This window comes from Ursus arctos, unplaced genomic scaffold (assembly GCF_023065955.2).
Source record: "Ursus arctos isolate Adak ecotype North America unplaced genomic scaffold, UrsArc2.0 scaffold_21, whole genome shotgun sequence".
Lineage (NCBI taxonomy): Eukaryota > Metazoa > Chordata > Mammalia > Carnivora > Ursidae > Ursus > Ursus arctos.
In genome coordinates, this window is record NW_026622886.1 from 13,596,581 (window position 1) to 13,623,860 (window position 27,280).

General features: G+C 36.8%; 1 protein-coding gene and 1 long non-coding RNA gene across 4 annotated transcripts in view; one reads left to right on the plus strand and one right to left on the minus strand.

Moving 5' to 3' along the window:
• UTP20 (UTP20 small subunit processome component) overlaps positions 1–27,280 on the minus strand; it is a 91,478-nt gene that overhangs the window by 28,472 nt on the left and 35,726 nt on the right. For all 3 annotated transcript variants that reach the window (XM_026499815.4, XM_026499814.4, XM_044384486.3), the window contains 16 exons: positions 25,355–25,445; positions 24,259–24,344; positions 23,566–23,691; positions 20,122–20,288; positions 17,967–18,175; positions 13,447–13,590; positions 12,651–12,730; positions 8,597–8,814; positions 7,907–8,051; positions 6,575–6,662; positions 5,378–5,521; positions 5,132–5,182; positions 4,861–5,013; positions 2,790–2,945; positions 2,310–2,450; positions 1,715–1,852 (listed from right to left, as the gene is read on the minus strand). In XM_026499815.4, the coding sequence (XP_026355600.2) occupies positions 1,715–1,852; positions 2,310–2,450; positions 2,790–2,945; positions 4,861–5,013; positions 5,132–5,182; positions 5,378–5,521; positions 6,575–6,662; positions 7,907–8,051; positions 8,597–8,814; positions 12,651–12,730; positions 13,447–13,590; positions 17,967–18,175; positions 20,122–20,288; positions 23,566–23,691; positions 24,259–24,344; positions 25,355–25,445 (2,137 nt within the window). The remainder of the gene's footprint in view (positions 1–1,714; positions 1,853–2,309; positions 2,451–2,789; positions 2,946–4,860; positions 5,014–5,131; positions 5,183–5,377; positions 5,522–6,574; positions 6,663–7,906; positions 8,052–8,596; positions 8,815–12,650; positions 12,731–13,446; positions 13,591–17,966; positions 18,176–20,121; positions 20,289–23,565; positions 23,692–24,258; positions 24,345–25,354; positions 25,446–27,280) is intronic.
• Positions 6,005–27,158, plus strand: LOC113256096 (uncharacterized). Its single transcript, XR_003316545.4, has 3 exons — positions 6,005–6,704; positions 21,988–22,114; positions 26,318–27,158. It is a non-coding gene; the product is annotated as an uncharacterized LOC113256096 (long non-coding RNA).

A 27,280-nucleotide genomic window follows, 5' to 3' on the forward strand; every position in this document is an offset into this window, starting at 1 on the left:
TTTTGAAAGATTTATTTTTTTTAAGATTTTATTTATTTATTTGTCAGAGAGAGAGACAGAGAGAGCACAAGCAGGGGAAGTGGCAGGCAGAGGGAGAAACACGCTTCCTGCTGAACAAGGAACCTGATGCAGGACTTGATCCCAGGACCCAGGGATCATAACCTGAGGTGAAGGCAGACACTTAACCGAGCCACCCAGGTGTCCCTTGAAAGATCTCTTTAAAAGATACTTGACTGTTTATTTTAATTTTTTTTAAAGATTTTATTTATTTGACAGAGAGATAGAAAGCATGAGCAGGGGGAGGGGCAGTGGGGGAAGCAGGCTCCCTGCTGAGCAAGGAGGGAGATGTGGGACTTGATCCTGAACCCTGGGATCAGACCTGGGCTGAAGGCAGACGCTTAACCAAGTGAGCCACCCACACGCCTCAATAATTGACTGTTTAAAGCAAAAATAACAATGTATGGTGTGGTTTAAAACTGATGTAGAGATAAAACCTACAAAAAAAGAAAATAGGCCCATGATAACTAGTAAGCCAATAGAGATAAAATAAAATCATTTAAAAAATCCAATTAATCCAATACAAGGATAAAAAAAGAGGGACAAAGGGAAAATAACAACATCAATGATTTAAACCCACCCATATTAATAATGATATTAAATGTAAATGGCCTAAAACCAAATAAAGGCAGAGACTGTCAGATTTGATAAAACCACCAAGACCCAGTTATATGCTATCTACCAGAAACCAACTGCATATATAAAGTCACGAATATGTTAAAAGTAAAACGCTAAAAGGATATACTATGTTAACATCAACCAAAACTAAATATAACTTATGTTTTCCATCTACGCCTCTTTCCTATTTTACTGCCATCAAAGTATATGTTGGTTGTGCTTACTGACTCTTTAAACTGGAATTCTGGGGAGTAGTCTTTTATTTACTTAGGTAATTCTTTAAAAATTTTTGAAACAACAGGGGAAACCTAACTTTGCAGAACATGATGTGATCAACAAGTCACAATTCCTGATATCACCTCAATCAGACTTAAATTTCTGGGTACTGTCTTTCATTAATCTAAACAATAAATATCTATCAAGGCTTTACAATGTGCCAGGCACTGTTTTTGGCACTATGCAGTATAAAAGCAAAGACAGTCCTAAGTTCAAATACTGATTCTCATTCTGAATATCTTTGAGAAAGTTAAATACTTCCCAGTTTACTTTCCTGTAAAATTGTGACGACAGTCCTTATAGGGTTAAGCTGTGGTGAGGATGAAGTAAGATTATGTAAAGTACTTAGAATAGCTGCTGTATCTGTATAACGCTAAAGAAAAGGTAGCTATTGTTTAACTTCATTTCTCATGAGCCATTTGGGAAAACAATAATTTTGCTGATTAATGGCATTTATCAGAATTAAGTCCTATGATACAAAAATAAAAGTATGCTATATTAGTAACGTGATCATTTATTTCTGAGAGGGGAAATATTTTGTGATTAGCCTCTGCGGGCTAACAATAGTGAAAATAAAAATTACAGCTACCATTTACAGAACATTTACTATGTGCCAACTACCATTCTAAGGGCTTCAGAACTATTTTAAGTCTCTAATTATTGTGACAACACCAATATGGATGTTACTAACCCCATACGCACTTTGCAAAAGTGTGTCATGGTATGGGTAGAGGTTTAATGGTTTCTAGATCTCATGTCCTACCTTGAGCATTTTCTCATCAAAAATCGGAGTCATGGCATAAGGCATGATGTAATTCTGAAGAGATTTAGAAGACAGGACAACTTTGCCTTCCATTAGTTGTTTTGCCAGTTTCTTCAAGGCTCTTGCTCTTCTATGGATCTATAAGTTAGATAAAATAAGAATTACTTATTGAATACACTCACCTACAACCAGCTCCATTTCAGTATCATGTTCCTTTTCCACGAAAAGATTAAAGGAGTGAGATATGGTCCATGTGTTACATGAACAAACACCTGTGCCTTGACTTCCTTCCAGAGATATAATCCCTAGCATTGTTTAACAATGGATCCTAAAGCATTTATATACTTCTTAGGAAATGGCAGAGAAATGTGACACTATTATTGTGGTTTATGATACCAAGAAAGAAAACAGACCCAGGAAAATGATCATTCCCTGTGCTAATTTGACTGACGATCATGAAGACCAAGGAATGAGAGGCTCAAAACTTTTTGGAAAACTAAACTATATCTTTTTAAATGAGATAGAACAGTTTGAAATGCTTATTGTATAGGTAGGGGGAAAAAAAAAACACAACCAACACGGAAGTGTCTTCTACCTGAATGTGCTTCATATTCTCAAAGAAGTCCATTTCTGGATCATGGCAATCAGTAAGCTGTACCAAGTCTTTAAATTCTGGTTGATCTGGAAAGGTTTGAATTAAACAGGAAAGCACTGTGGTATAATCCTGTTGAATAGTCTGCAAATGCCAAGTTGAGACAAAAAATTTTTTTTAAGAATTTGCTTTCTAAACAATATGAAATTTATCTAATTCACTAATTTTTTTTTACAATTTTTTAAAAAAGTAAAACATTCCCACTGAAAACATAAACTATAAGCTCAGAAGTGATCACTCTCCTTTCTATTCCCACTCTCCTTTTAAGAGTTTGGTGAGTATATATGCAATCAAGTATTCTGATTAAATGTACTAAGCCTGACAGCTTTTCAACAACAGCCTAAGTAGGGAAAAATAAAAACAAAAACAAAACCCACAACAGTAGTATGTAAAAGACAAAGATACAACTGCAAAACCCAATACCTCTGTCTGGCTCTTCAGTCCTTTCCTCAACTTCTCCAGGAGTGAACGATGAATGATTTCCCTATATTCTTTCTCTGTGACGTTCAGGGCAGCTAGCTTTTTGATGATACTCATCAGGCACATGCTGGCATTATCACTTAAAGACATGTCTCCTAACTAGAAACAGGAAACAAAACAAAACAAAACACATTATTCTGTGTAATAACTATAATATGGAATATTATCTCCCAATGGAAGAGTTTACAAAATGTTGCCATTCCTCTACATAAAGATCTCTCCTAAGAAATGTCCCCCAAGTACATCATACCTAAGGGAGAACCAAATGTAGGGCTGTGAGGAATATGCAGGCGTACCTCAGAGATATTCTGAGTTTGATTCCAGACCACCACAGCCACGTGAAAATCATAATAGAGTGAGTGAAATGGGTAAATGAATTTTTTGGTTTCCCAGTGCATGTAAAAGTTATGGTTACACTCTATACTATAGTCTATTAAGTGTGTAATAGCATTATGTCTAAACAAACAAGGTACATACCTTAATTAATACTTATTACTAAATACCATGATCTGTGATTTCAGTGCATCATAATCACTGATCGCAGATCATCGTGACAAATATAATAATGAGAAAGTTTAAAATATTGTGAGAATCACCAAAATGTGATACAGAGATATAAAATAAGCCAGTGCTGTTGGAAAAATGGCACTGATAAGACTTGTTCAAAGCATGGTTGCCACAAACCTTCAATTTGTAAAACAAAAAACAAAAAACCCCAAAAAACACAGTATCTGCAAAGCATGATAAAATGAGGTATGCCTGTAGTAAAAAACTTAAAAAAATCATGCTTATTGACAATTTGGAAAATACGATGAAATAGAATTTTTGATTAGTTTTATTTCTCAAAGCCAACAGAATAAAAGGTTCACTAAAGCCAGTTTTCAATATTCAATATCATGTTATCACTGAAAATGACAGAGTTGGCCGGTATAATTCCGGTTAGCTGTGCTCCAGTTCCTGGGTTGAGCATGTAGGTAGTGAATGTGGAGGAAGTACTGCCAACTCAGCCAACCAGGCAGTGATCTGGAATTCTTTGTGCTAGAATGTGACATGAAATTGACATGAAATATGAAGAATTAGCCCCAAATGGGGAGATTACTTTTTCATATATTACATAATCATTAATATCAGATGAATAATATAAAACCCCACAAAGAGGGCGCCTGGGTGGCTCTGTCAGTTAAGCATCTGCCTTCAGCTCAGGGCATAATCCCAGAGTCCTGGGATCGAGTCAAGCGCCGGCTCCCTGGTCAGTGTGGAGTCTACTTCTCCCTTTACCCTTCCCCCCCTTCTCATGATCTCTCTCGCTCAAATAAATATTAAAAAACAACAATGACAAAACGCCACAAAGAGATTACTGATGCCATTACATGGTTAACTATAAATCAAGGGTTTCATTTTCCCCAATTTTGGGTTTTAATTCAATTCAGCAACATGATACTTAATATGGTCATATTTTATATGACCTTTATATTTCTGTATCAATAAAAGAGGGCAAACTGTCAAATAATATAGTGACACAACTTCAAAAAACTGAGATATAATTGAAATACTATAAAATTCACCCTTTTAAAGTGTATAATTCAACGGTTTTTAGTGTATTCACAACGTGTGCAACCGTCACCACTACTTAACCTCAGAGTATTTTCATCCCCCCGCAAATAAAACCCTGTACCAATGAGAAGTCCTCCCTCCCTGTTCCCACTCCTCCCTCCCCTGGCAGTCCTGGGTAACCACTAATCTACTTTCTGTCTCTATGAATTTTCCTATTCTAATTTACAGCTTTTGGATTTTTCTAAGTGCTTCCACGTATATTATTTTATTCAAAATATTTGTCTTTTAAATCATGAGACTAACAATATGGTCTTCACCACACAAATCAGTCTGCAGCTAAAAGAAATTTTACACAAAAAACCTTTATCTTGCTCAAAACACAAAATAAGAAATCAGGTCATGTAGTTGTATTATCAAAACAATGAAAAACAATTCATAAATTTTTGCTGTAAAAACCTACCTCCATATTATAGAAACAGTTATGCATAACTGGAATTAGGTAGTTAACATCCACAGTTTGCATCTCTTTAATATAAGAGCTGATGGTCTGGAATGTTGAGAAGCGAACATCAAAGTTGATATCATCAAGATGTCTTTGATCAAAGGCGTTAAGCTACAAGAAATGAAAACATTGAAACACTGAAAACACAGATGAAGGTATATAAATCTTAAATAAACAAAAATGATAATACTTTTGAAGCAAAAGAGAAATATAAGACTTTCCCTCTTACCTTGACAACATCAGTAATATATTTCAATCCACTCTCAAAATCAGAAAGAGTCTAAAAGGAATGAAAACAGTATATCATTATTGAATAAAACCTCAACTTTTCTGCCCTCCTCCCTTCAACTCCCTCTTTCCACTCAAATTTATATGAAACAACATGTTGGCACCAAGGAAGCTGTTACTATGTGTTACATGTCATACTTATCTTTTTAAAAAGGGGTGGTTTGGGGTAAAAATGAGTATTACAGACCTGGAAAACTGTACAAAGCAATTGTCTTGACAACTTATTCTTAATAACTGAGAAGAGTTTTGCTAGAGGCTTGAGGAAGCTTGTAGGCTCCAGACAATGTTTTAACAGGTTTTGTACTGTCACCAAAATATCAACCTCTGTATCCTTAAGAAGAAATATTAAGAGAAATCACATTTCAGTAATTTAGAAAACTGGTCAACTTGGCTTTAATATATTATAGCACAGAAAACAAATAATTATCAATAAGAAGCACAAGTAGTAATTAGAAAAGTTATTTCATAGGTCTTTAAAAGTTCTTAGCATTTTAACTTAACATAAAATCTACAACGATGTCCATTAATAGTTTCTTCCTTTAATTCTAATAGAAAATACACATGGTTTTGGAACATAATTTCTTCTATGTCTAGTCCAAAAAGAGCCAAGAAAAATGAGCTTACTGAAGAAAAAGACACACTCCTGACTGTCTACAGATGTGTGGTCTTCTATATGGAATTACTATGTGGCAAGAGATGTTCAGTGTAGCTACTAAGGCCTCATTGAGCTTGAGCCATGGGAAGACTCTTTTACTTGAGATTGAACTAAGGTTTGAAAATCATTTTAGAAACTCCTAGCTGTTGGGACGCCTGGGTGGCTCAGTCGGTTGTGTCTGCCTTCGCCTCAGGTCATGATCCCAGGGTCCTGGGATCGAGTCCTGCATCGGGCTCCTTACTCAGCGGGGAGCCTGCTTCTCTCTCTACCTGCTGCTCCCCCTGCTTGTGTTTTTCTCACTCTCTCTGATTCTGGCAAATAAATAAATAAAATCTTTTAAAAAAAACCTTCTTATCTGCATGTGATATTAATATAGTCTGTCTTTTCATTCAATTCTGCAACTGTGATCCATATTTAAGATTATACAAGGCATTTCTTGGGTTCCAGATTTGTTACTGATCAGAGAGAGGGAAAAAAATATCTTGAAATGGACTGGAAGCCAAAGAAAGGAAAATGACTGTTAGGACTGATGATGGTGCTTCCACCTTCTTGCTCGTCCCCATTCCTACCCCTCCCAGTGTTTCTCCTCTATTTTTAATTTTATATTTCTGTATAAAGTCTTTTCGCAAATACATCACAGAATCTAACCAATGAAATTACTGCTCACAGATAAACCTTAATAATCGACTGCCACTCTAAAGACAAAGCCAATGTCCTGTGAATCTGTACCTGAGCAATACCGCCACGGTGGAGGAAAGGAAGAAGAAGCGTAATGAGTAGAGAACTTTGTTCTTTGTCTCTCAAGAACTTGCTGATCCTAGAGAAGGAGAAAAACTGATATGTAAGGAATATACACAAGGTAAGGGTACTTCTCTAAGAAGTTAAACTTTTTGTAGAAAAACATGTGACAGATACAGGTGGCTTTTATGGGTCCGTGTAGGAAAAGTTTAACCAACTTATTTATAGCAGTGTCCATTCCTATTTCTCTCCAACTTCAGGCTCAATTCTATTTCTCTTGTAACATCTGATTTTGTAGGTAGGTTACTGTAAACTCTGATGCTATCATCTGACAATTAGTAATTTCTTTTCTTCTCCTTCTTTTTATTTTTTTTGACGAGTATTAATTTCTTATTTTACAAAGAAAATAACATTTTTAAGTGCCAAGACTTGTTTAAGGTTTTATGTGCAGTATTTCAATTTAACTCCCATGAGAACCTTCAGTATAGGAATTATTTTTAGCCCCATTTTGCCCAAAGAAAACTGAGACTCAGAGAAGCTGATGTCACACAGCTAAAGAAGAAGTAGAGCAGGCCTTTCAAACCCTGGTCTTTCTGGTGCCTAGTCTCTCACGCTCTTTTCACCACCACACAGCCTGTGATAAAATAGGAGTGTACTTTGTGTGGTTTTCCAGTCTGCATAACTTAGAAATACAAGAGTAGAAATAAAACATTTCAAAGAAGTTCCTGAAAGATTCTAATATATCATTTTGTGTTACCTTTGAGGAACAGAAAAAATAAACTTTGAACAGCTAAGTCCTGTAACAATTTTAGAGTTTAAAATGGAAACATTTTTTGCACTCTGGTTTACCAACCTTGCTACAGAAATCACAATTATATATTTACTAGGTCTGGTGCCAAAAAGAATCTTAAAAAATCCTTGCAAGATCTTGACCCTTAAAAAACAAATAAACAAAACAACCATAACCTGCTCTTTCAAATGAATTATTTTTATTAATTAGATTTAAAAAAATATGAAAAGTATGTGATCTCATATAACTCAAAATTCTAACTGAACAAAATATGCAAATCTATTAGTCTACTTTAGAATTTTGAAGACTGTTCTCATAATAAAATGAAGGCAGATGCCATAAAAGTTTTCTAATGAATATTCCAGCAGAAAAACAGAATTCTACATTAACTTAAAAATGGAGGGCATTTAAAAATACTGAAAACCTTTTCAGCTTATTACCACATTAGAATAACTGAAAAACTAGATATAATTCAGCAAAAATTAAAACCATGGATAGTAATGTTTTCTTTTAAGGACCAATATATCACTTACTTTGACAGAATGCCAAGTTCCTTACTGACTTGTGCCCTATTCTTCTTCTTTTTCACCTTTTCTGCACTTATTGTAGTTTTGCTGAGATACTGGAGAATTGCAGGTACATGAGGTAGAATTAATCGTCCTCCCATCGTGATAGACTCTGAAAAAAAGAGTGATAAATGTTTCGATTTTAATTAACTATTCTCTTAAAGGATAATTGCACACTATCTTCATAATGACAGACAAGAAGAGCAGTGAATTTTCATAAAACTTAATAAACTTACAACACTTAATAAATTTCAACTCTAAAGATTAAATAACTTTTTTCTTAGTCATAATGTATTATTAGCTAAATTAAAAATTTATGTAAGAGACCCCTGAGGCTTTATGTAAGCCATTTTTGGTAGCAGTAAAAGAACTGTTAGGATAATTTGACAGGAAGAATTCAGAGACATGACAGTGGAAGTCATTTAATAATTTCCTGATGGATAGTTGAGCTTTCTGGAGCATAAACAATCTGAATTCGTACCACTGCCAAGAAAATTCAGTTTATGTAAATTGGTCTTAATTTCCAGAGAAAAGAAACTCTCTTAATAATATTATTAAGTGATTAAAAGAATCAAATTGTATTGACTTTTTCCTTTCTGAGGGCACAAATGCTACTTCAGAAATCTAAGAATCATGTGTTTTGTACAGCACACATACCGTCTGCACTTTCTGCGTATACGCATCCAGTTACTGGCAAGCTCGAAAGTGTTTCTGTGGGTTCAAAATCTGGAAGGTTAAGAAGGTCATCGGCTATATCCATCACAATAGAGGCTGTGGCTTCAGAGAGTTTCTTTGCTGACAGAATTGCAAAAACGTTGCTCAGGATATCACACTCTGGGGAACCAGATTTCTGTTTAGCCAGGAAAGGGAAATATCTGCAAGGAAAAACATAGAAATTGTCATCTTATTTCTCAATCTATTTATTTCTGAAAACATGTTCCATTGGAATTTTCATATTGAGTTTAAATATATATATATATATATATGTGTATGAATATCAAAAGGGAAATTACTTTAAAACCTAAAATTTGATGGATTATTCTAGGCACCTCACAAAGATTATGTTATTTAGGCAGTTTATGTATATCACTCACAACTGAGACGTGTCTAAAGCCACTAGTAAGTAGTAAAGCTGAGATCTGAACCACAGTCTAAGCCTTTTCTAAAAGAAATGTATTGAAGACAGGCTATTTTTCAATTACAAGCCTTCTAGGATGTGAATGTTTATACAGTCACATAAAAAACCAATGCACTATGACATGGGAATCAGGAGTACAGACCAAAGAGACATTTACCGTATCAGGATAAGCAACATTCAGAGATCAGGATCATATTTTGGGAGAGGTGAGTGAATGCATCCCCAAGTACGAAAGATGAAAGACTCACACAAATGACAGGAGCATCCCACCCAGAGGAAACACACCAACAAGGGCAGAGGGCACAAAGGCTTTCCAGTCAGTGGCAAAGCAGCAACTGTTTTGCATCAGGGATGTAGTCCTCTAACAATCAGCAGGAAGGTAAAACCGACAAAAATCAGATAGTTTTACCAATTTATCATCATTGGAAAAAGAGCTCAAGCACTTTTAACACACTTAGTACTAACAAACTGAGGAAAAGTTCTAAGCGGTAGTATTCATACATCTTTGTTCAACAGATACTGGGCAGAGCGTGGGCAGGCAGCAAGCAAGATACTTTGCACATTACCATCTCGAACACCAATGAGGTTAGGTACTGCTATTATTTCTATGCCACAGGTGCTAAAACTGAGGCTCAGAGAGGCCAGCTTTGTCAAAGAACATGCAGTCGCACTAGGATTTGAAGCTAGGTTTGTGTGGCTTTTGGAGACTGCTCTCTTAACCACTATGCTGTATGTTGTCTTAACATTTTTTTCAAGCACAAAAGGTGAGAGGGCTGCTTTCAGTTGCTGCCAAGGTTGTAGCAAGAACACATTCAAATTCAATGCAACTTCTAAGTGACCAAACTGTGTTTCTTGAACAGCAGCAGAGCTTGATGCCAGGGCATACTGGACATGCTCCCCCCTCAAGTGTACAGCTCTGCCAGAAATTTCACTCTTTCAACATGTAATGAATACTGACTAACCATGGATTAAAAAGGGTACAAACCCCCTGTGGAGGAAGGTACGGGAATAAATGCGAAACAGTCTCTACCCTCAGGGGGCTTTAGGTAGGTCAGCTACTAAGAGGTGAGTGTACTTGCAGCAGGTGATCAGAGGCCCTTCCAGGAGTGGAAAACTCAGAGGAAGAAGAGATGGAGCAGCGCGGGGGTCATGGCGGTCAGAACCAGAGCAGCTGTTAGAGAGTGGCCAGGGACAGGCCCAGTTTCCGTTGGTTGTTCTCGCTTAATTATATATAGCAGCTCTTTTCACCCTCAGGAAGATAGTTGGGATGATATGATCACTCTAGTTAGTGAGCAAGTTTTTGTTGCCCTGAGTTCATTTAATTATTGAGACAATTTAACCTTAGTTGTGAACTTGAAGATATTGGCTGTAGTTCAGCTCTACTTGCATCTGTTCAAATACAGAGTAAAATCCTGGACTTGTCTGTAGATGAAAACCTGTTTAAATGTTTGACATTATGTAAACTGCAACCATACTTCAAAATAGAATTTTCTTTTACTGAAGAATCACCTTCCCATCAAGTGGTTCTGAAATATTCATTCTTTAATTCTTCCACATACAACAACATATGCGTATCTGTTGTTATGGAAATTTCAAAGGAAGTCAATCCTTGCAAAGATTTCTTTCAGGTAAGTGTTAGTTCTGCTGCCTACCTCCTGTATTGTTCTGTGGCTTCTGTTTTTCTCCAACCCATAATGAGAGAGAAACTGCAGAACATACGATAAAGTGGCATCCAGTCATGGGGATCTGTACCTTAAGTAAGGACCCAACTAATATAACTAATGTAACTAATTGCCATAGTGACAATATGAAGAGTCCTTCATGGGTCATTTGCATACAAATTATACAACTGTAAAACATTTCTCAAGTATGCCTATGAAGTGCTGCTTATAAATGTCCAGTTATAAGATATGAAACTGCTTTGTCAAGTTGGGAAATAAATGAAAAGAGGCCTTGCCACCAGTAAAAATATTTTAAACAGGTATTCCTGAGGAAGCCAACACCAAGGTCTTTGGTTTGTTTTTGTTGACTATTTAATGACATGGGGAAATGTTCATGATATAATGGTACAGGAAAAAAAAAAATCAAAGGTTGGTTATACAGTATGATACCAATTTTGTAAAAACTGATGCCACAATATTAAAATCTTGGCATTTACTGAATCAATAGTAAATTTTTTTTTTTTCTAATTCTACCTTTCATTCTTTGAAACAGATCAGGGCAAACTTAAGTCTGTTTCCATCACTGAGATAAACAACATAGGTTCCTACGCTCCTCAGTAAATATGGATTTGGTCTGTGACACAAGCATCTCTGAACCATCTGTAGATGAAGGTCCTATAAACAGCTCATAATGTCCTCAAGAGAAAGTTCATTTACGACCACAAGAACTCTATGTATATTAAGACGTAGTTTTACAAGAAAAGAGGACATCTAGAAAATCTAAAAAAGCCTGTGAAAGTTTTCTGATTTTAAGTGGTAACTGGGAAAAAGATACAGAATGCCAATTACAAATCAGCTTTTATTTTTAAGCAAGCATGCAAAAAATAGGAATATTTATACGCTGGCATAACTACAGGTATCCCCAGCTTTTCAAAAGTTCATGTTATGCCACTTTGCTTTTATGAAAGCGAAAATAGCCTAAACCATTGGTTTTGCAACGAGCCATTACAGGGGCAGCGCACACCTCTTCAGCAGCGACAGCGGCCCCGTCAGGCTCCTTCTCTGGAAACTACACTCAGCAGCTCAGCATCCAGCCGCCAGAGCTGTGAACGGTGTCTGGGAGCATCTGCGCCTTATCTCGATTTATTTTGTGCATCGCATAGCAAGATGTGACCTAAGGCATCAGAAAAGCCTAAGAGAAATTATTTTTTTGGGTCTAGGAACACTAAAATATTCTTCCATAAAAATGAACGGTAATTCTTTGCTTTATGCCATTTCGGCTCATGAAAGGTTTCATAGGAACGCTCTACTTTCAGATAGCGGGGGAAACCTGTACCTGCCAAGTTTCACATTCTGTTTTTCCCTTTCCCAGGACAAATCAAACTACTGAAAAAATTACTACACATTGGAAGAACATCCCTATCAGTTCCAATACTTCTGATTTTTAAGTTTTAATGAAACTGTAAAACTAGCAAAAATGCATAAGTTTTTCTATAATATATACTCTACAATTTTAACTCACATTGCAAAATGTGATTTTACCTATTTTTCCCTTTTTAAAAAATTATAAACAAACATTCCAAAGATAGATCATAAAAAGTACCTCTTCCCTGCTCTGGGGTACCCATATCTCCACATGCTATAGTAACATTAACAGTTTCTCATGTATCGTTCTAGACATTTTCTACTTCATTTTATATATATATGCATGCACAGGTATTTTTTTTGGATTACAGTGTTCAGCAACTTGTATTTTCTTTAAGCTTGTGTATTTTGAAATTCAGCTACCTTATTCTCTTTAACTGCGCCTGTACTATTTCACTATAGATTATATTATTAGTAAGCTTGGCTCATTTTGACTAGATTGGTCTAAGACACTGTTCCTTTTTAAAGGTGGGAGAAAAAGTCATACCTTGCATTTCTGCTCCAGATACTAATTAGTTTCAGCAGAGGAGTAGGAGAATACTGACTCTCAGAGCCAAGCCTTTGGATCTAGGACACAAAATAAAAACAGAATACAAAATAAAAACACATACAGAATTGTAGGGGGGAAAAAAAAAACAACTAAAAAGCAGAACAAATACAGAGAACCCACCAGAGGATAAAAAGCCAAGGGACAGAGATTAATGTTTAAAGGACAGACTGAGGAAAAAAGAAAGGGTTCCAAAATAATATCGACACAGGAAACACGGCAAAGATGGAGCAAGGAAGTGCCAGACACTTAAAAGGAACGAGGTACTCTAGGTTTCAAGCGGTTAGAAATGACAGAGCTCAAGCAGCTAGAATTCCTAAAATCAAGTCTCCTCCATAGTCTTTTTAGCTATAGTTATATCAGGCGTCATCACAAAATGGTTACAAACAAGGAAATATGTAACAAGAGTATCTGTATTTTCCCTTATGTATGTCAAAATCCAGAGACACATCCTGGAGGTGCTACAACAGTTATATTCCATTTGCTTAAGAGACACAATCACATTCAAATTGACCTTAAGTATAAATGTCATGATACTACAGACACCAGCTCTTGAGCTTTAGGTGACAACGGAGGCAAAGAAAAGGATTCTAAAACTTCCAGAAACAAAGGACGACTCGATGTAAAAGAAAAGACCAGGACAGGCATTCATGTCTGGGTGTAGACTAGGCTGGTTAAAGTAATAACAGAGGAAGAAGCAGAAGGTATCCAGGCAGAATGTAGTAATAAAGTTTACCTGGGGCCAAACTGCACCGTGAAATACAGCATCAATCTCTTCCGTTCTGAATTGGTAAGTCTCCCAATCCAAAAAGATGTCAGTTACCATTTTGATTCCAAGACGTCTTAAATTTTTCAGTGGGTTAATAAACCTGAGCTGTATCTGTAAAACAAAGATCTTCTCTTAAAAAAAAAACAACATTATTTCATTGTTATCCTTGATTCCTCAAGGAGGCACTATTGCTCAGATGGCTAAGAATCAAACTGGAAATCCTGTTATTAAGTCTGCTTGCTGCCTGTGGCTCTGAGTCACATGGAAATTCCAGTGAGCATATCATACTGCTTTCCTCATTGAACAAGATGGGAAAGCAGACTTAAAAAATCAAATGGTGAGATGTGCTCCATTATCACAGCCCAGTAAAATCACGTTAAAGTGTCCTTAGGGGGAAAAAATCACAAGTGGAAGGGCTGTTTTGTGTCCCACGTTGTTGTATTTCTTTATCCAAGTAATTGTCCCAAATAAAATCCTGATTTCCTCCTATGAACAGAATATTCTTAATAAAACAAACTTTCCCCCCCCCCATCACAATGCCTTAGATTAGGGGGAAAAATTAAACCTTTACTTCAAATGAAAGTCACTTTATTTTTTGTCTCCATAACCTGTATTAATTATTTTCTAAAACTAGGAGTTTTCAATTATTCTTGTTAAAATTAGTTTAGGAGACAAGTTAAAGAATTTATGGTCTCTCTATATAGTGGAATACTTCATACAGTATAAGAGAATGAAGCGACTGAATCAAGGCATGGGAAGATCTCAAAATACATAGCTCAGAGAAAAATGCAATTCGGAAAAAAATCAAAATTAGTCTGTTTAGAGGCATAGAGGCTGGAGTGGGTGGATGTCTGAATTAACAGCAAACTTCTTTCATAACGGACTCTGCTACCTCTAAGGGCATCTCATTCCCTACGAGTTACAAAATCACAAGTGTGTGGCCAGTTTGTTCAGGCTCAGAGCAGAAAAACTTATTGAGCACCCCCACCAATGAGTCCAGTGGCATGACAGCGAAAGCGCTGACCTCAGCTTAATTACTCTTTACTTTCATAAATTCATGAAGACGACACAATACTCTAATATAATGAATATCAAGTTTTATGGCCACAACACCATGAAGAAAATTGTTTAGTTTAGTTCCTAGGGGAATAGTCCACATGACTGGGTTTCATGTACATTTAAAAGTTACTCCATTGTTTAAATGTTCCAAAATAATAAAACCAAACTAAAACAGCCCTCATGATACACACTTCAGTGTCAGTCAACGCCTGGAAGGAACTAAAAGATACAAAAAAAGTAAATGTGTAACTTAGTTCAAACACACAAATGTAGACGTTTAACTTACTTAAGCAGCATTACTGTACAGTAATTCATTACAGTACCTCAAGGAATTCTTTGAACTTGTCCAAGAATTTTTTAAAAAGCATCAAACTGCCCAAAAGCTTAGCACCTCACTAACTAATGATCTATGAAATTGCATAAATGATCTTTCAAGTTACTGACCGTTGACTCAAAGGACAGAGTAAAGCTGTTATTACTGAGTAACTTCTTTTACGTTAACCAAAAAGTCAAAGAACTTACACAGAGTTTATAAAATCTCTAACCTTTCATGATTTAATATATCCAGGTAGAGATAAAGTCACTGACACTATAAGGCAAAAATGAAAATTCTCACAGAGAAGCTCTCATATAACATACAGAAAGAATTTTCCAAGACCTCTTTTCAGCTTCCACTGTTGGCCCCCCACAAGCCTCTTTTTCACAAAGCAATCAGAGTGAAATTTTAAAAACATCAAACAGACCTTATCACTCCTGGGCTTCAAACCTCTCCAGTTTTCCCAGTACACTTCGGAGTAAATCCATTTCAGAGCCCATGAGGCCCTCCCTACCTCTCAACCTTATATGATTCTTCTCACTCCTTGTGCTCTAGCCATCTTGCCCTTCTGTCTGTTCTTAGAATGTGTCAAAGCCGTTCTACCTCAGGGACTTTGTACGACTAGTCATTTTCTCTGCCTGAAATGTTCTTCCCACAGCTGGGTAGATAGAGGAGTTCAAATATTACCTCCTTAGACAGGACATTGGTCATCCTAATAAAAGCAGCACCCATTCACGCCCAGTTTGGTCACTTCCTATCACATCCCCTCATTTTATTTTAAATTCTTCACATCTTCATGTTTCTTCTCAACATGCTCATGTTTTCCTCTACTTTTGTGAATATATGGAGTGTATTCCTAATAGCTGTTTTAAGTTTTTGGCTAATTCTATCATCTGTGCCACTGCTAGGTCTGCTTTTATTGATTGGTTTTTCTCCTTTTTATGAGTAAAATTTTCATCCTTCTTGGCATGCCTGGTAAAACTTGACTGGATGTCAGACACTGAATTTTGTTTTCATTTAAATCATTTGAAAGCTTTTGAGTTTTGTTCTCAGATGTAATTAATTTACTTGGGAAAAGCTGGATCTTCCTAAGTTTTGCTAGGCGTTGCCAAGGCATCCTTTATTCCAGAGCTAATCTGGTTCCACTACTGAGGCAATCCCCTGCCTAGGACTCTTCCTGGTGCCTTGGGTATTATGAGGTTTCTGCTCTGGATGCTGGGAATATGAGCTGCTCCTAACCTTATTTGGTCAGAAGACTGTTCTCTGCCTGCTCCTTTCTCATGTTCTGTTCAAGATGGACCAACAGGGTCTTGATTTGGCCTTCCTTCTCAAGCAAATAAAAAACTAAAGAGAATCTATGAGACAATGATTTTCACATACTAGACAGCAGGCAGCAAAGGACAGTAAGCCCTGAGAGGGTAAACAGGTGAGTCCTATACGTTCCCCAGATTCCTGCTTGGAGTTTCAGGCATTAGTGGGAGAAGGAAGAGTCCAGGCACAGGACGGTCACCTTTCCTAAGATGAGGAGACAGAGTAGTATGGCTTGGGGAGAACTGACAGGCAGAGTACCAGACGGGAGAAAGCTACAGAGATCTGCAGAGGTTCTCACTTATTTCCCTCGCAGGTCTCACCACGAAATGACATTATTTTAATTATGTGTGTATTTATTTGTTCTTTTTCTCACATGATATTGAGTCCTTACCTGTCTCATTCCCCACCCAGAACGATGTCTGATAGACGGAAGGCATGAAATAAGCATTTTCTGAATCAATAAATGGATAGGAATTTTTGTTTGCTTCGTTCACTGCTCCATCTCCAGTACTTAGAATAGTGCCTGTCACATAGTAGGAGCTCAACGAACATTTATTGAAGGAATGAATGAAAGAATAAAGAAAACAAAATGGTGCCTAACAAAATAGAAGATGTGTTCTAAATCCCTGGAGCTTGGAAATCAGAGAATATTATTTCATCACTAAAGCAGATTTATATCCATGTGTAGCTCAAAAAACAGCATAAAATTCTGGCTGCCAATTTTCAGTTATCATGACCATATCTGAGAGGCAGTTCACCAGGCATATGCACAAATCAAATGAAACAGATTTTAGCCCAATTAAAACTGTGCCCATTTATCATTAACTGAGAATCAACAGCAGAAATCTGAGTCTAGATCTTCACTTCAAGTCCCACTAAGAAGCCTTTATAAAGACATTAAGTTTCCCTAAGCTTTCCACAAAGTATACGTATGCCCACATACTTGTTTCAGCAGAACATAAATATATTGTCTTTGATACAATTCAGAAAATATTTACGGAGCACCATTTTATGAAGCCTCTGGCAATTAGCTCGCTTGGCGGGTCTTGCTGCTTATCTTTATTCAAAACATTGCACTTATAGTAGGCAAGCATTTACTTGTAAAAGACCTCTGGGCAACTCTTATCTCAAAATAATAAGGATGATGCTAACCGTATTCTGTTCATTCTCCAACCATTCTGGATAGAGTTGGAAGATGTCCTATACCTCTAAGCTCTTGAAATTAAAACGTGAAATATCAGCTCAACTATCCCTGATTTTAGTTTGAGATGTATATAGATAGAACTTACTCACACCCTATTATTTAAAAACTCTTTAAAATATACAAGTGATATACAGCAGACCCTGTATTGGGGTCAGGGGCATTGATCCTCTGCACAGTCAAAAATCCCTGTATAACTTTTGACTTCCCAAAAACTTGACTAGTAATAGCTTACTGCTGACTGGAAGCCTTACTGATACCACAAACAGTCAACGAACACATACTCTGTATGTTATATGTATTATATGCTATACTCTTACTTTATAATTAGGTCAGCTAGAGAAAAAGTTATTAAGAAAATCAGTAGGAAGAGAAAGTACATTTATGGTGCTGCACTGTATTTATCGGAAAAAAAAATCCCATTTATAAGCGGACCCACATAGTTTAAACCCATGTTGTTCAAGGGTCCCCTGTAATTTGCATCCTCCAACTACACGTAAATATTTAAAACAGTGAAGACTGCTAGATATTCAGGTCCCAACCAATTTCCCAAATAAAACGCAGACTCTTCTTAGCCCAAGAAGAAAGCAACTCTCTCACCTTTTCTCGTTGGTCAAGGATGTGTGAGGCCGTCGCTGTCATGCACAGCAACATCTGCAAAATCTTTGGTAAGTAGGCACCGATCAGATGACTGATGTTCTTCAACACTATTTCAAGGCTATTTAAGATACCATGCTGACGACCTAAAGGAAGAACTTTAGACAAATCCAAATCTTCTACTGCTTGCATGACTGCAGAATGGCATTCTCCTAGTGAAACAGAGACATCATGTCAAAGGAAATACTAGTTACTCTCTAATTATAGCTTCCTTTTTTCAATTTCCCTCAATGATAACGTATTTTCTACTGTTCCAGTGATGTATAGATGATAATGTATTCTCTCCTGATTCTCTTACCAAATATTCAATGAACTAGGCATGGTAGGTTTTAGTATTATCATTTTATGGATGAGGAAACTGAGAATAAAGGAGAAACTTGTGCCAGAACTAAGTCTCTAAGCCCCATTCTCATTCTATTTAGACTATTCCCTAAACCTGAATTACCAACAGTATTTTATTCCACCTAGCAACTTCCCATACATTTTTCTCACTCTCAGCTTCCACTGTCTATGTTGACATGAGCAGTTTCATAGAAAATGTCCTGCCTGCTACATCAGAAGCTTCTTGAATGCTGAGGATCAGATGTTTTCTCTTGCCACCCCTGGTGAATAAATAAAACAATAGTCCTTTATAAACAGGCACTGAATTGATTCCATAATTTACTTAAAAGACTTGAATTGTTATTGCTTGAGCTTTTCTTCAAACCAACTGGTACGAAATCATGAGCTTGCTATTCATACACCTAAGTGGCCTATCCAAAAAGAGTATCATTTATAGCTATCCTCTTACAATGGAAGCTGTTTCACTGAACAAAAGCCTTTGTCTTCATCAGAGCCAACTTCCTTCGCAGGGCAATATTAAACGAAAACATTTTAACAGCTGAATCCATTATCATAGAAAAATTTCATGAATACAAGATTTCATGCAACACATTGCCATACAAATAAATATCTGTGGTTGCCTAAAGCAAAGCGATTATGGGGTGAGAGCAGAGATTCTATAGCTCTACCATTTTCTATCTGAATGGTCATAAGCAAAACAGACAACTCTCTAAGCCTCAGTTTCCTCATTGGTAAAATGGGAATAGTCAAGTAATGATACCTCAGGTGGTTGTTTTAAGGATCAACTGAGTTGAACGTAAAAGGACCCATCATAACGTCCTGCATGGAGTAAGCACTCAATAAATGTTAGCTATTATTATTATTAATTACTAACATTGCATACCAGAGAACAGACCATAGAGCATTTCAGCTCATTGGATATCCCTATTATATTCACTTCGTTTAGACGGTGAGGTTGAGAGCATATATACTTCTATACTTTTTTTTTTAAGATTTTATTTATTTATTTGTCAGAGAGAGAGAGAGTACAAGCAGGGGGAGCAGCAGGCAGAGGGAGAAGCAGGCTCCCCGCTGAGGAAGGAGTCCGATGTGGGACTTGATCCCAGGACCCTGGGATCATGACCTGAGGTGAAGGCAGATGCTTAACTGACTGAGCCACCAAGGCGTCCCAATATACTTCCTATTTCAAAAGTATCCAGGGCACAGGAGGTATTCAACAAGTCATGACTCAACAGATGAATGACTCAGTGAATTAATAAATACTAAGACAACTAAAATTAATTTCTCGGCATGCTCTAAGTTTCTAAGGAGAAACCTATTCACTGTATCTGGCTGGGTAAGTACCATTTTTCAAATGGCCTAAATGCACAACAACGACAAAAATACACTTTTCTTTTCTTTCTTATTTTATTTTTTTTAAGTGATCTCTACACCCAATGTGGGCCTCAAACTTACAACCTCAAGATCAAGAGTCATATGTTGCACCGACTGAGCCGGCCAGGCACCCCCAAAAATACACATTTTCTAATTGGGGGCTTCTGACCCATGGATGATGATAATCCCCAGGATCAACTGTGAGCTCCACCTAATTCAATCAAAATTTAAAATGACTACACTTCAGCCAAAAGGCCACCAATAAGACTGGGAGGAACAATTTCATTAGAAAGATGTCCAAGAGCATGGGAAACCTAGCCAGAGACATCTGAAGTCTACAGCAGACAATACACTTTCAGAGTAGCAGGAAGTTGAGAGCTACCGTTCTTAAAGTGCTTCACAGGTTCAAACAGCAGGTCTAAGAATATCTGGATCTCCTCTGGTTGGGTCCCAGCGAGGAACCTCAGGACAATGGACATGCGGGTGCCTGAAGCGGATTTCCCCTGAGTTTTACTGCCAGTCTTATTCTTCATTCGGCCATACAAAATTCTAAAAAGTCAAAAGAACATTATTTTGTTCGTACATTAATCCTAAAACATAATACGAGTCATTTTGTTTTCCTAAGAGGCTAGAATAGCAATTCAACAGACTTAAAGGGTTATATTATAAAACAAGGAAGGATGAAAATAGAAATTAGATATTTAACATAGAAAATTTAGAAAAACAACCAAAAAAACCCTCAAAAACAAAAAAGGCTGAGGGAAGCAGGAAGAAGGAAATAATAAAGACAAAGGCCAAAAGGTGGTTCTTTGTAGGAGGAAAAAAGCAGTAAAATAGGCAAGCCAAATGAAGATGAAAATGAGAATACATAGATTAAAAGGAAATAAGTGAATACAACTCTAAAATAAGGAAACTGGAAAGACGCCAATAAAATGGGTAACTTTCTGGAAAAGAAAGCAAAACAAAACAAATAAGCAAAAGGAACTTAAGAAAACCTGAATAGCACGGTAATCATGAGTAAACATAGAACCCATATAGTTTTTCAGATGAATTTTTTTAAAATTTCGATGGAAAACGAATTCCCGTGCTATAATGTTTCATAGCTAAGAGAAAGAAGGAACAGTCCTTTCTCATTTATGAAAGTGGTATAACTATGATATTGAGATGGGTTGAGGAACAAAAATAAAATTAAAATTATATACCAATCTTGCTTATAAACATAAAACCCGTTTCTAAATACAGTATCCAGTGCTGCATTAAAACAATATTAAAGCCAAATAAGGACTTATCCCAGGAATGCAAGAAGGAATCACTAGTAAAGCCTGTTGGATTGATATAGATCAATGGCTCATAGGAAAAGCTAATATAATTGTTTAAATACATGCTCAACAGGCATTCTAATAAAATTCAACATCCGTTCCTGATAAAACACTAAACAACCTAGTGACAGGACTTACTTTATTAGTATGACAAATGTTAAATTATAATAAACGTTATTGCTTTAACATCCAAAATTGAAACAACAGTCGTTTTTAAACTTTTCAATATTAGGACCCTTTATACTCAAACATTTTTGAGGTCCCCAAAGAGCTTTTGTGTATGTAAGTTTTATCTACTGATATTTATCTTGGTAGAAATGAAAATGAGTTAATGTAAATAACAATTTTAATGAAAAAGAACTTTATTTTCCAAATCTCTTCCCACCAAAAATTAGTGAGTCTAGAGGCATTTTTTTTCTTCACATCTCTTTACTGTCTTATTAGAAGATAACTGGATTTTCCTATCTGCTTCTGCATTCAATCAACTGCAGTATCTTATAGCTGAAGAAAATCCAGCCTTAAACAGACATGCAGTTGGAGAAAGGAAAAAACATTTTGCAAGCCTTCAGGTAATTCTTTGAGATCATTGTGGCTATCCCACTTCGATACTACACCAGACGTCAACAAAGGGTAGTTTCTTAAAGGCTGGTCGCAGTGCAGAATCTGAAACGGTATCAGTAAGCTTTGTGATCTCTGTTATGTTAAAATCCATCTATCTTACACTTTGAATGGATCTTTAGCCATGAATGATTCTGTAACCTGCGTCAGCTACTCTGAAAACATCCATGCAACGAGACAACCAGTATTCAGCAGAAGGGCTTTACAGACACTTCCCACTTTGTCGTGTAAAACAATACAAAGACAAGTACTTAAGATTCACCAAGAACATTAAATGAAACTAGCTTTTTCTCTTTTTTTTTAAACTCCAGGTGTGTGGCAATGAAGAATGACTTCTCCAGGCTGGAGCCAATGTCCCGATTAGTGCTAAGGCACCAGCAGTTTTACCCACTGTTGTTTTTTGTGTTGTCAGCACAAATGTTGGTACAGTGGAAAAAGGTAATGTCTTAGTAATATGATGAAAAAAGTTTTAACCTCGTGCACCCCCTGAAAGCATCTCAGTGACAGCCCCTGCCAAGAAGGAGCAGACCAAATTTTAAGAAGGGCTGCTCTAGAAGCATTACTGTTAAATTCAGTAGCAAGACAGGAATGACCACAAACACTACCACCGCCATTAATTCTTCGATGCTGTGTAGGTAATATGTAAATTAAAAAACAGAAAAAAGAGGGTTTTTTTAATCATAAAAGAAGGCAAAACTAATTTGACTAACATTTTCTGCAGGCCATGGAGTCTACCTTCTGGCAGGGGAGACAAGTAATAAGTAGGAGGCTATGTCGGACAGTTGTGAGGAAAAATAAAGCAAGGGAGGCGCCTAACGAGTGATTAGAGGAAGGTGCGATTTTACACAAGGTGATCCAGGAAGGCATCCTAACAATATGACATTTGAGAGAAGACTGAGTGAAGAAGAAGAGCTAGTGGTCACGTGTTCCAAGCACAGGGACGAGCAGGCCCGCTGACATGGAAGTGGGCTCTGAGGGGACGGTGAATGGCTGGTGTGGCTGGGCAGGCAGCCTGCAGCCAGGTCATACTGGGCCCTCAAAGGAAAAATAAGGACTTTCTACTTTATTCCCAGTGAAATGGAACCTCAAAAGTTTTTTTCCTTTCCTTTTTTTTTTTTTTAAGGTTTTATTTATTTGAGAGAGAGAGAGAGGGAGAGAGAGCAGGGGGGAGGGGCAGAGGGAGAGGGAAAAGCAGACTCCATGCTGAGCAGGGAGCCCTACTGGGGACTCGATCCCAGGACCCCAGGATGATGACCTGAGCCGAAGGCAGAAATTTAACCAACTGAGCCACCTAGGTGCCCCCTCAAAGGGTTTTTTAAAACAGGAGACTAACACTTTGATGGCTGTTACTATTACTTTTTCAACCAAGAAAATCCAATAAAAACAATTAAAACTAATAAGAAAGGTTTGTATGTAGATGGTTAAATAACACCAAAAATCAATAGCTTTTATATCTCATAGTTATATACCCAATGAATTATTTTTACTATTTCTCAATAACAAAACTTAGAGAAATAGAAGATCTAATTTTTCTTATTACGTTGTTAGTCACCATACAGTACATCATTAGTTTTTGATATAGTGTTCCATGATTCGTTGTCTGCGTACAACACCCAGTGCTCATTACAACATGTGTCTAGAGAATTTAATTTTAACATTATTATTAAAATAACTCCACGGCAAGAGCTTTCCTTATGTTAGGGACAAAATATTTTTAAATAAGTCTCTATAACAATTTGACTTCCCTAAAATGTCTGATTAAAAAAAAAATCAAAATAAAGTAAAAAATGAAATACTCCACTATAATCACTGAAAGAATGATAATACTATATTCATAGTTGTTTTTGTGATCAACTTTAAAAAAAATCAGTTTTAAACAGTATAAATACCTCATCAGAATAGGAAACAGATCTGCTCGATGGGCTGTTTTCACTACTGTATTATCTTCAGAAATGCTAAAATGCACTATTTCTTCCTTAAAGCTTCTGTCTTCAAGCAATCTTTGTAAGTTTTCCCTTTAAAAATGGAATACAACAGAAATCATCACTTAATAATCAATGGTGCTTTTAAAAAATACAATATAGCACAGTAATATGTATAACTGAAATAGGAATTCAGAATATCTATATTGTGGTTGACATCCATAAAGGAAAATTTTCACAAAACGACAGCTTTTCAAATTTTAAAAGGTAAAAGTGATTATGAGGAATTAAGACTTAGTCAATAATTCAGCTGTTTAAAAGAGAATATAAAAGCTTTCTTTGGTTCTCACAGAGAGTGATCATTATGATTTCCTAAGTAATCACCAAGACTTTGACATTACTGAAGGAGTAAGAAATGATATAACCTTCTCAACACATACTTATCAATTAATAGTCTCTTTCCTACCTTAATATCTATGGAGAAGCATTCTTAATACACAAATACACTTTCAGTTTTCATTTCTTACCAGAAAGCAGCATTATGATTACAGTAGAAAAGGAAATTTCTAGGCCTTCACAAGATTATTTTAGAAAAGGCTCTGAGGTAGAAAGATAAAAACCCATCAAAGAAAGCGCATTTCTTTAGCTTCAAAAACTTACCTGTAAGGGAGGATATGTGGATGTTTATATGTCATTATACAATCCAGGGTTATTTTTTGCACCATTTGATCTTGATGCAGCAACAACTAAGAATGATATTTTATAAAATAAATTAATGAAGTTACACATACACATACCATGGTATAGTTATTTACTTGTGTTAATTTGCTAAATTAGATTTCTTACAACCTAAATTTTTAGATGTGGGTTAAAGCTGATGGCTGACAACAGCCTTACACTTTCCTGGAGGTATAGCATGAATAGAATACGCGCAATGAACTAAGTGGAAACAAAACTCTGGCCCTTGAATCCCACATGCCAGCCCCTCCAGTCTATCAGTCTTTTGGTCAAGGCCAAATCCCTTCACAAATTTGGGTTTAGACCAGCTGGGTTGGCCCCGTGATGAGGGAAAGTTCCCACAACGCTGTGAAAGTAATGGCAGTCAGTGAGATGCCAGGAAAGAAGACCTGGCACAGAGCCTCTCAGACCAGTTAGTTAAGAATTTTGCTTCCTGAAGTTTTGAGCTCTGGCTTTATAAACAAACTGTATCTGAATTACAGGCAGAATGAGGATAAATTCTGCTGAAATCATGTAAGCTCTACCGAAAAAACATCCAAATGAAAAAAGGAAATTTTTTTCCCCAGATGGCTTAGATCCAATGCTTACTCCGCTTCTGACATTAAATTTTTTCTGCAATCTTTTCTGTAACTGAAGATTCTGTATTGTGACTGTAACAGATTCTTACTCCAACTATCAGCTTTCACTCAGTGTAACAGATCCTGAAATCCCAGGACTCCATAAGGCTACCTTACCTAGAAATGAAAAGTAGCCACCTTTTTTTGGCATAACCCCCACTGTTAATACAGCTAATCAATATTTAGTCACCCAAAATGTCTTTAAAAGTAACAGTATTAATACAGTCTAAAACTGTTTCTCAGGGCACAGAAAATAATTATTAATTTTTAAAACACCGTACTTAAAATATAGACATGGGCCCTATTCATCAACAATTATTAAAAACCTAAGTTATTTTGGTAAAGTAAACAACAGAGAAAAGTCATAAAGAATTGCAGTGGCAAGAATTCATTTTACTTACCTGAAGATACAGCTCATATAATTTGGATTCCAGATATAAGGCTCGTGGATTTGAAAACTTAGAGAAAACTTGCAAATGAGCAATTAACTGCCTAAAAAAACAAAAACCAAAAATCATAGGGTAATACAGAATTAAACAACAGAGATTTTCTTTTTTTCTTTTTAGAGAGAGAGGATACATGCCTGTGGAGGGGGGGTACACACAGGGAGAGGAAGAGAGAGAATCCCAAGCAGGCACGACACCCAGCGTGGAGCCCATTGTAGGGCTCGATCTCACAAGCCCTGATATCTCTGAGATCATGACCTGTGCTGAAATGAAGAGTTGGGGACGCTCACCCAACTGAGCCACTCAGGTGCCCCCAGAGGTTTTCATAATTTACTTTTCTGTCTTTATTTTCTGTTTTTGAAGATTTTATTTATGTATTTATTTGAGAGAGAGAGAGAGAGCACAAGTCGGGGAGGAAGGGCAGAGGGAGAGGGAGAAGCAGACTCTGCTGAGCAGGGAGCCCAATGTGGGGCTTAATCCCAGGACCCCAAGATCATGACCTGAACTGAAGCCAGATGCTTAACTGACTGAGCCACCTGGGCACCCCATCCCCAGAGATTTCCTTAAGATGGTAGTACCCACCAATTTTAGCCTTTCTGACAAGTATGCCAAACACCCTGACTACAGCTGCACTGTTAATTATACAAGTAAGTTTTAATTATTTGCATTTCAGATATTATTCTCCAGAAATTCTAAATCTCAGGCAGGTCTTCCCCTGAAATCCAGGCTCCCTCACTCCAGAAAATCATTCAGGATGTGCTTAGAATGGTTTAAATTAAACCAGACACAGGAAGAAAGTAATCAAAACAGTGATATATTTGCAAAGCTGAACACAGATAATTTTTGGAATGATTCCTCGTCTAGTTTCTATGCAGTAGACAGGAAAGTGGTAAAATATATTCTTCCTTATTTTCATAGGACATAAACACTGATGTCAGGAAACAGAGGTCCGTATTTGGATAACCACAGCTCTTGCTTACCAAGAAGGAAGAAGAAAGAACAACACTCTGTGGTTTAAAGTTAAATACGGAGATGCGACTCCAAGCCAATGATATCACCCACTGCACGAGGTTGAGAAGAGAGCTCCTACTACAGTTACTCGCTCGACTTCTTAATCCATAGGCTCCAGGAAGCTTTAAAAACACTTGGGAAACAAACTGTTCTCTCTCTGTGTATAACTGAGAATTATTAAAAAAACCCTGAATGAATAAATGGATACAATTTGGAGAGATTTTATTTGCCTATCTCAAGAACGAAAGCAGGGAGAAGTGAAGAGAGACAAACCAAGCTGCATGTGTGGTACTGACTTTGTGGGAAGTGACTGAACACTTCAGAGTCTCATTTTCCTTATCTTGACAAAGACAAGATCTCCTGGACTTTGTGTAAGGATTGAACGAAAAAACAAGAGTTGTAGGGCCTCTGCTCCTAAGAGTTTAGTAAACAATGCACTTCGCTGCTCCTGGGCAAAAAAAAATGTAAAACTGTAAAAGTCCTACTGGTTAATAGAGAGAAAATAATCTGGAAGTTATGACCTTCTTACATATGATAGAGAAATGGGGGTAAGGTAGTACTTCTGCTTACGTTTAGCTTAAATGCCTGTGATGGTTAGTTCTACGTGTCAACCTGTCTAAATTAGACTATTTAATTATAACATTAAATTACACGTAATGAAATACTAATCTATGTGCTGCAATGAAAGTATTTTGTAGATGTTCACATTTATAATCAGTTGACTTTAAATAAAGGGGATTACCCTCAATAATGTGGATTGGCCTCATCCATGAGGTCTGAAGAGCAAAAACTGGTGTTTCCCAGAGAAGCAGGAATTCTGCCACAAGACCGTGACATAGAAATCCTAGTCTGTGGGTTCTGGACTCAAGA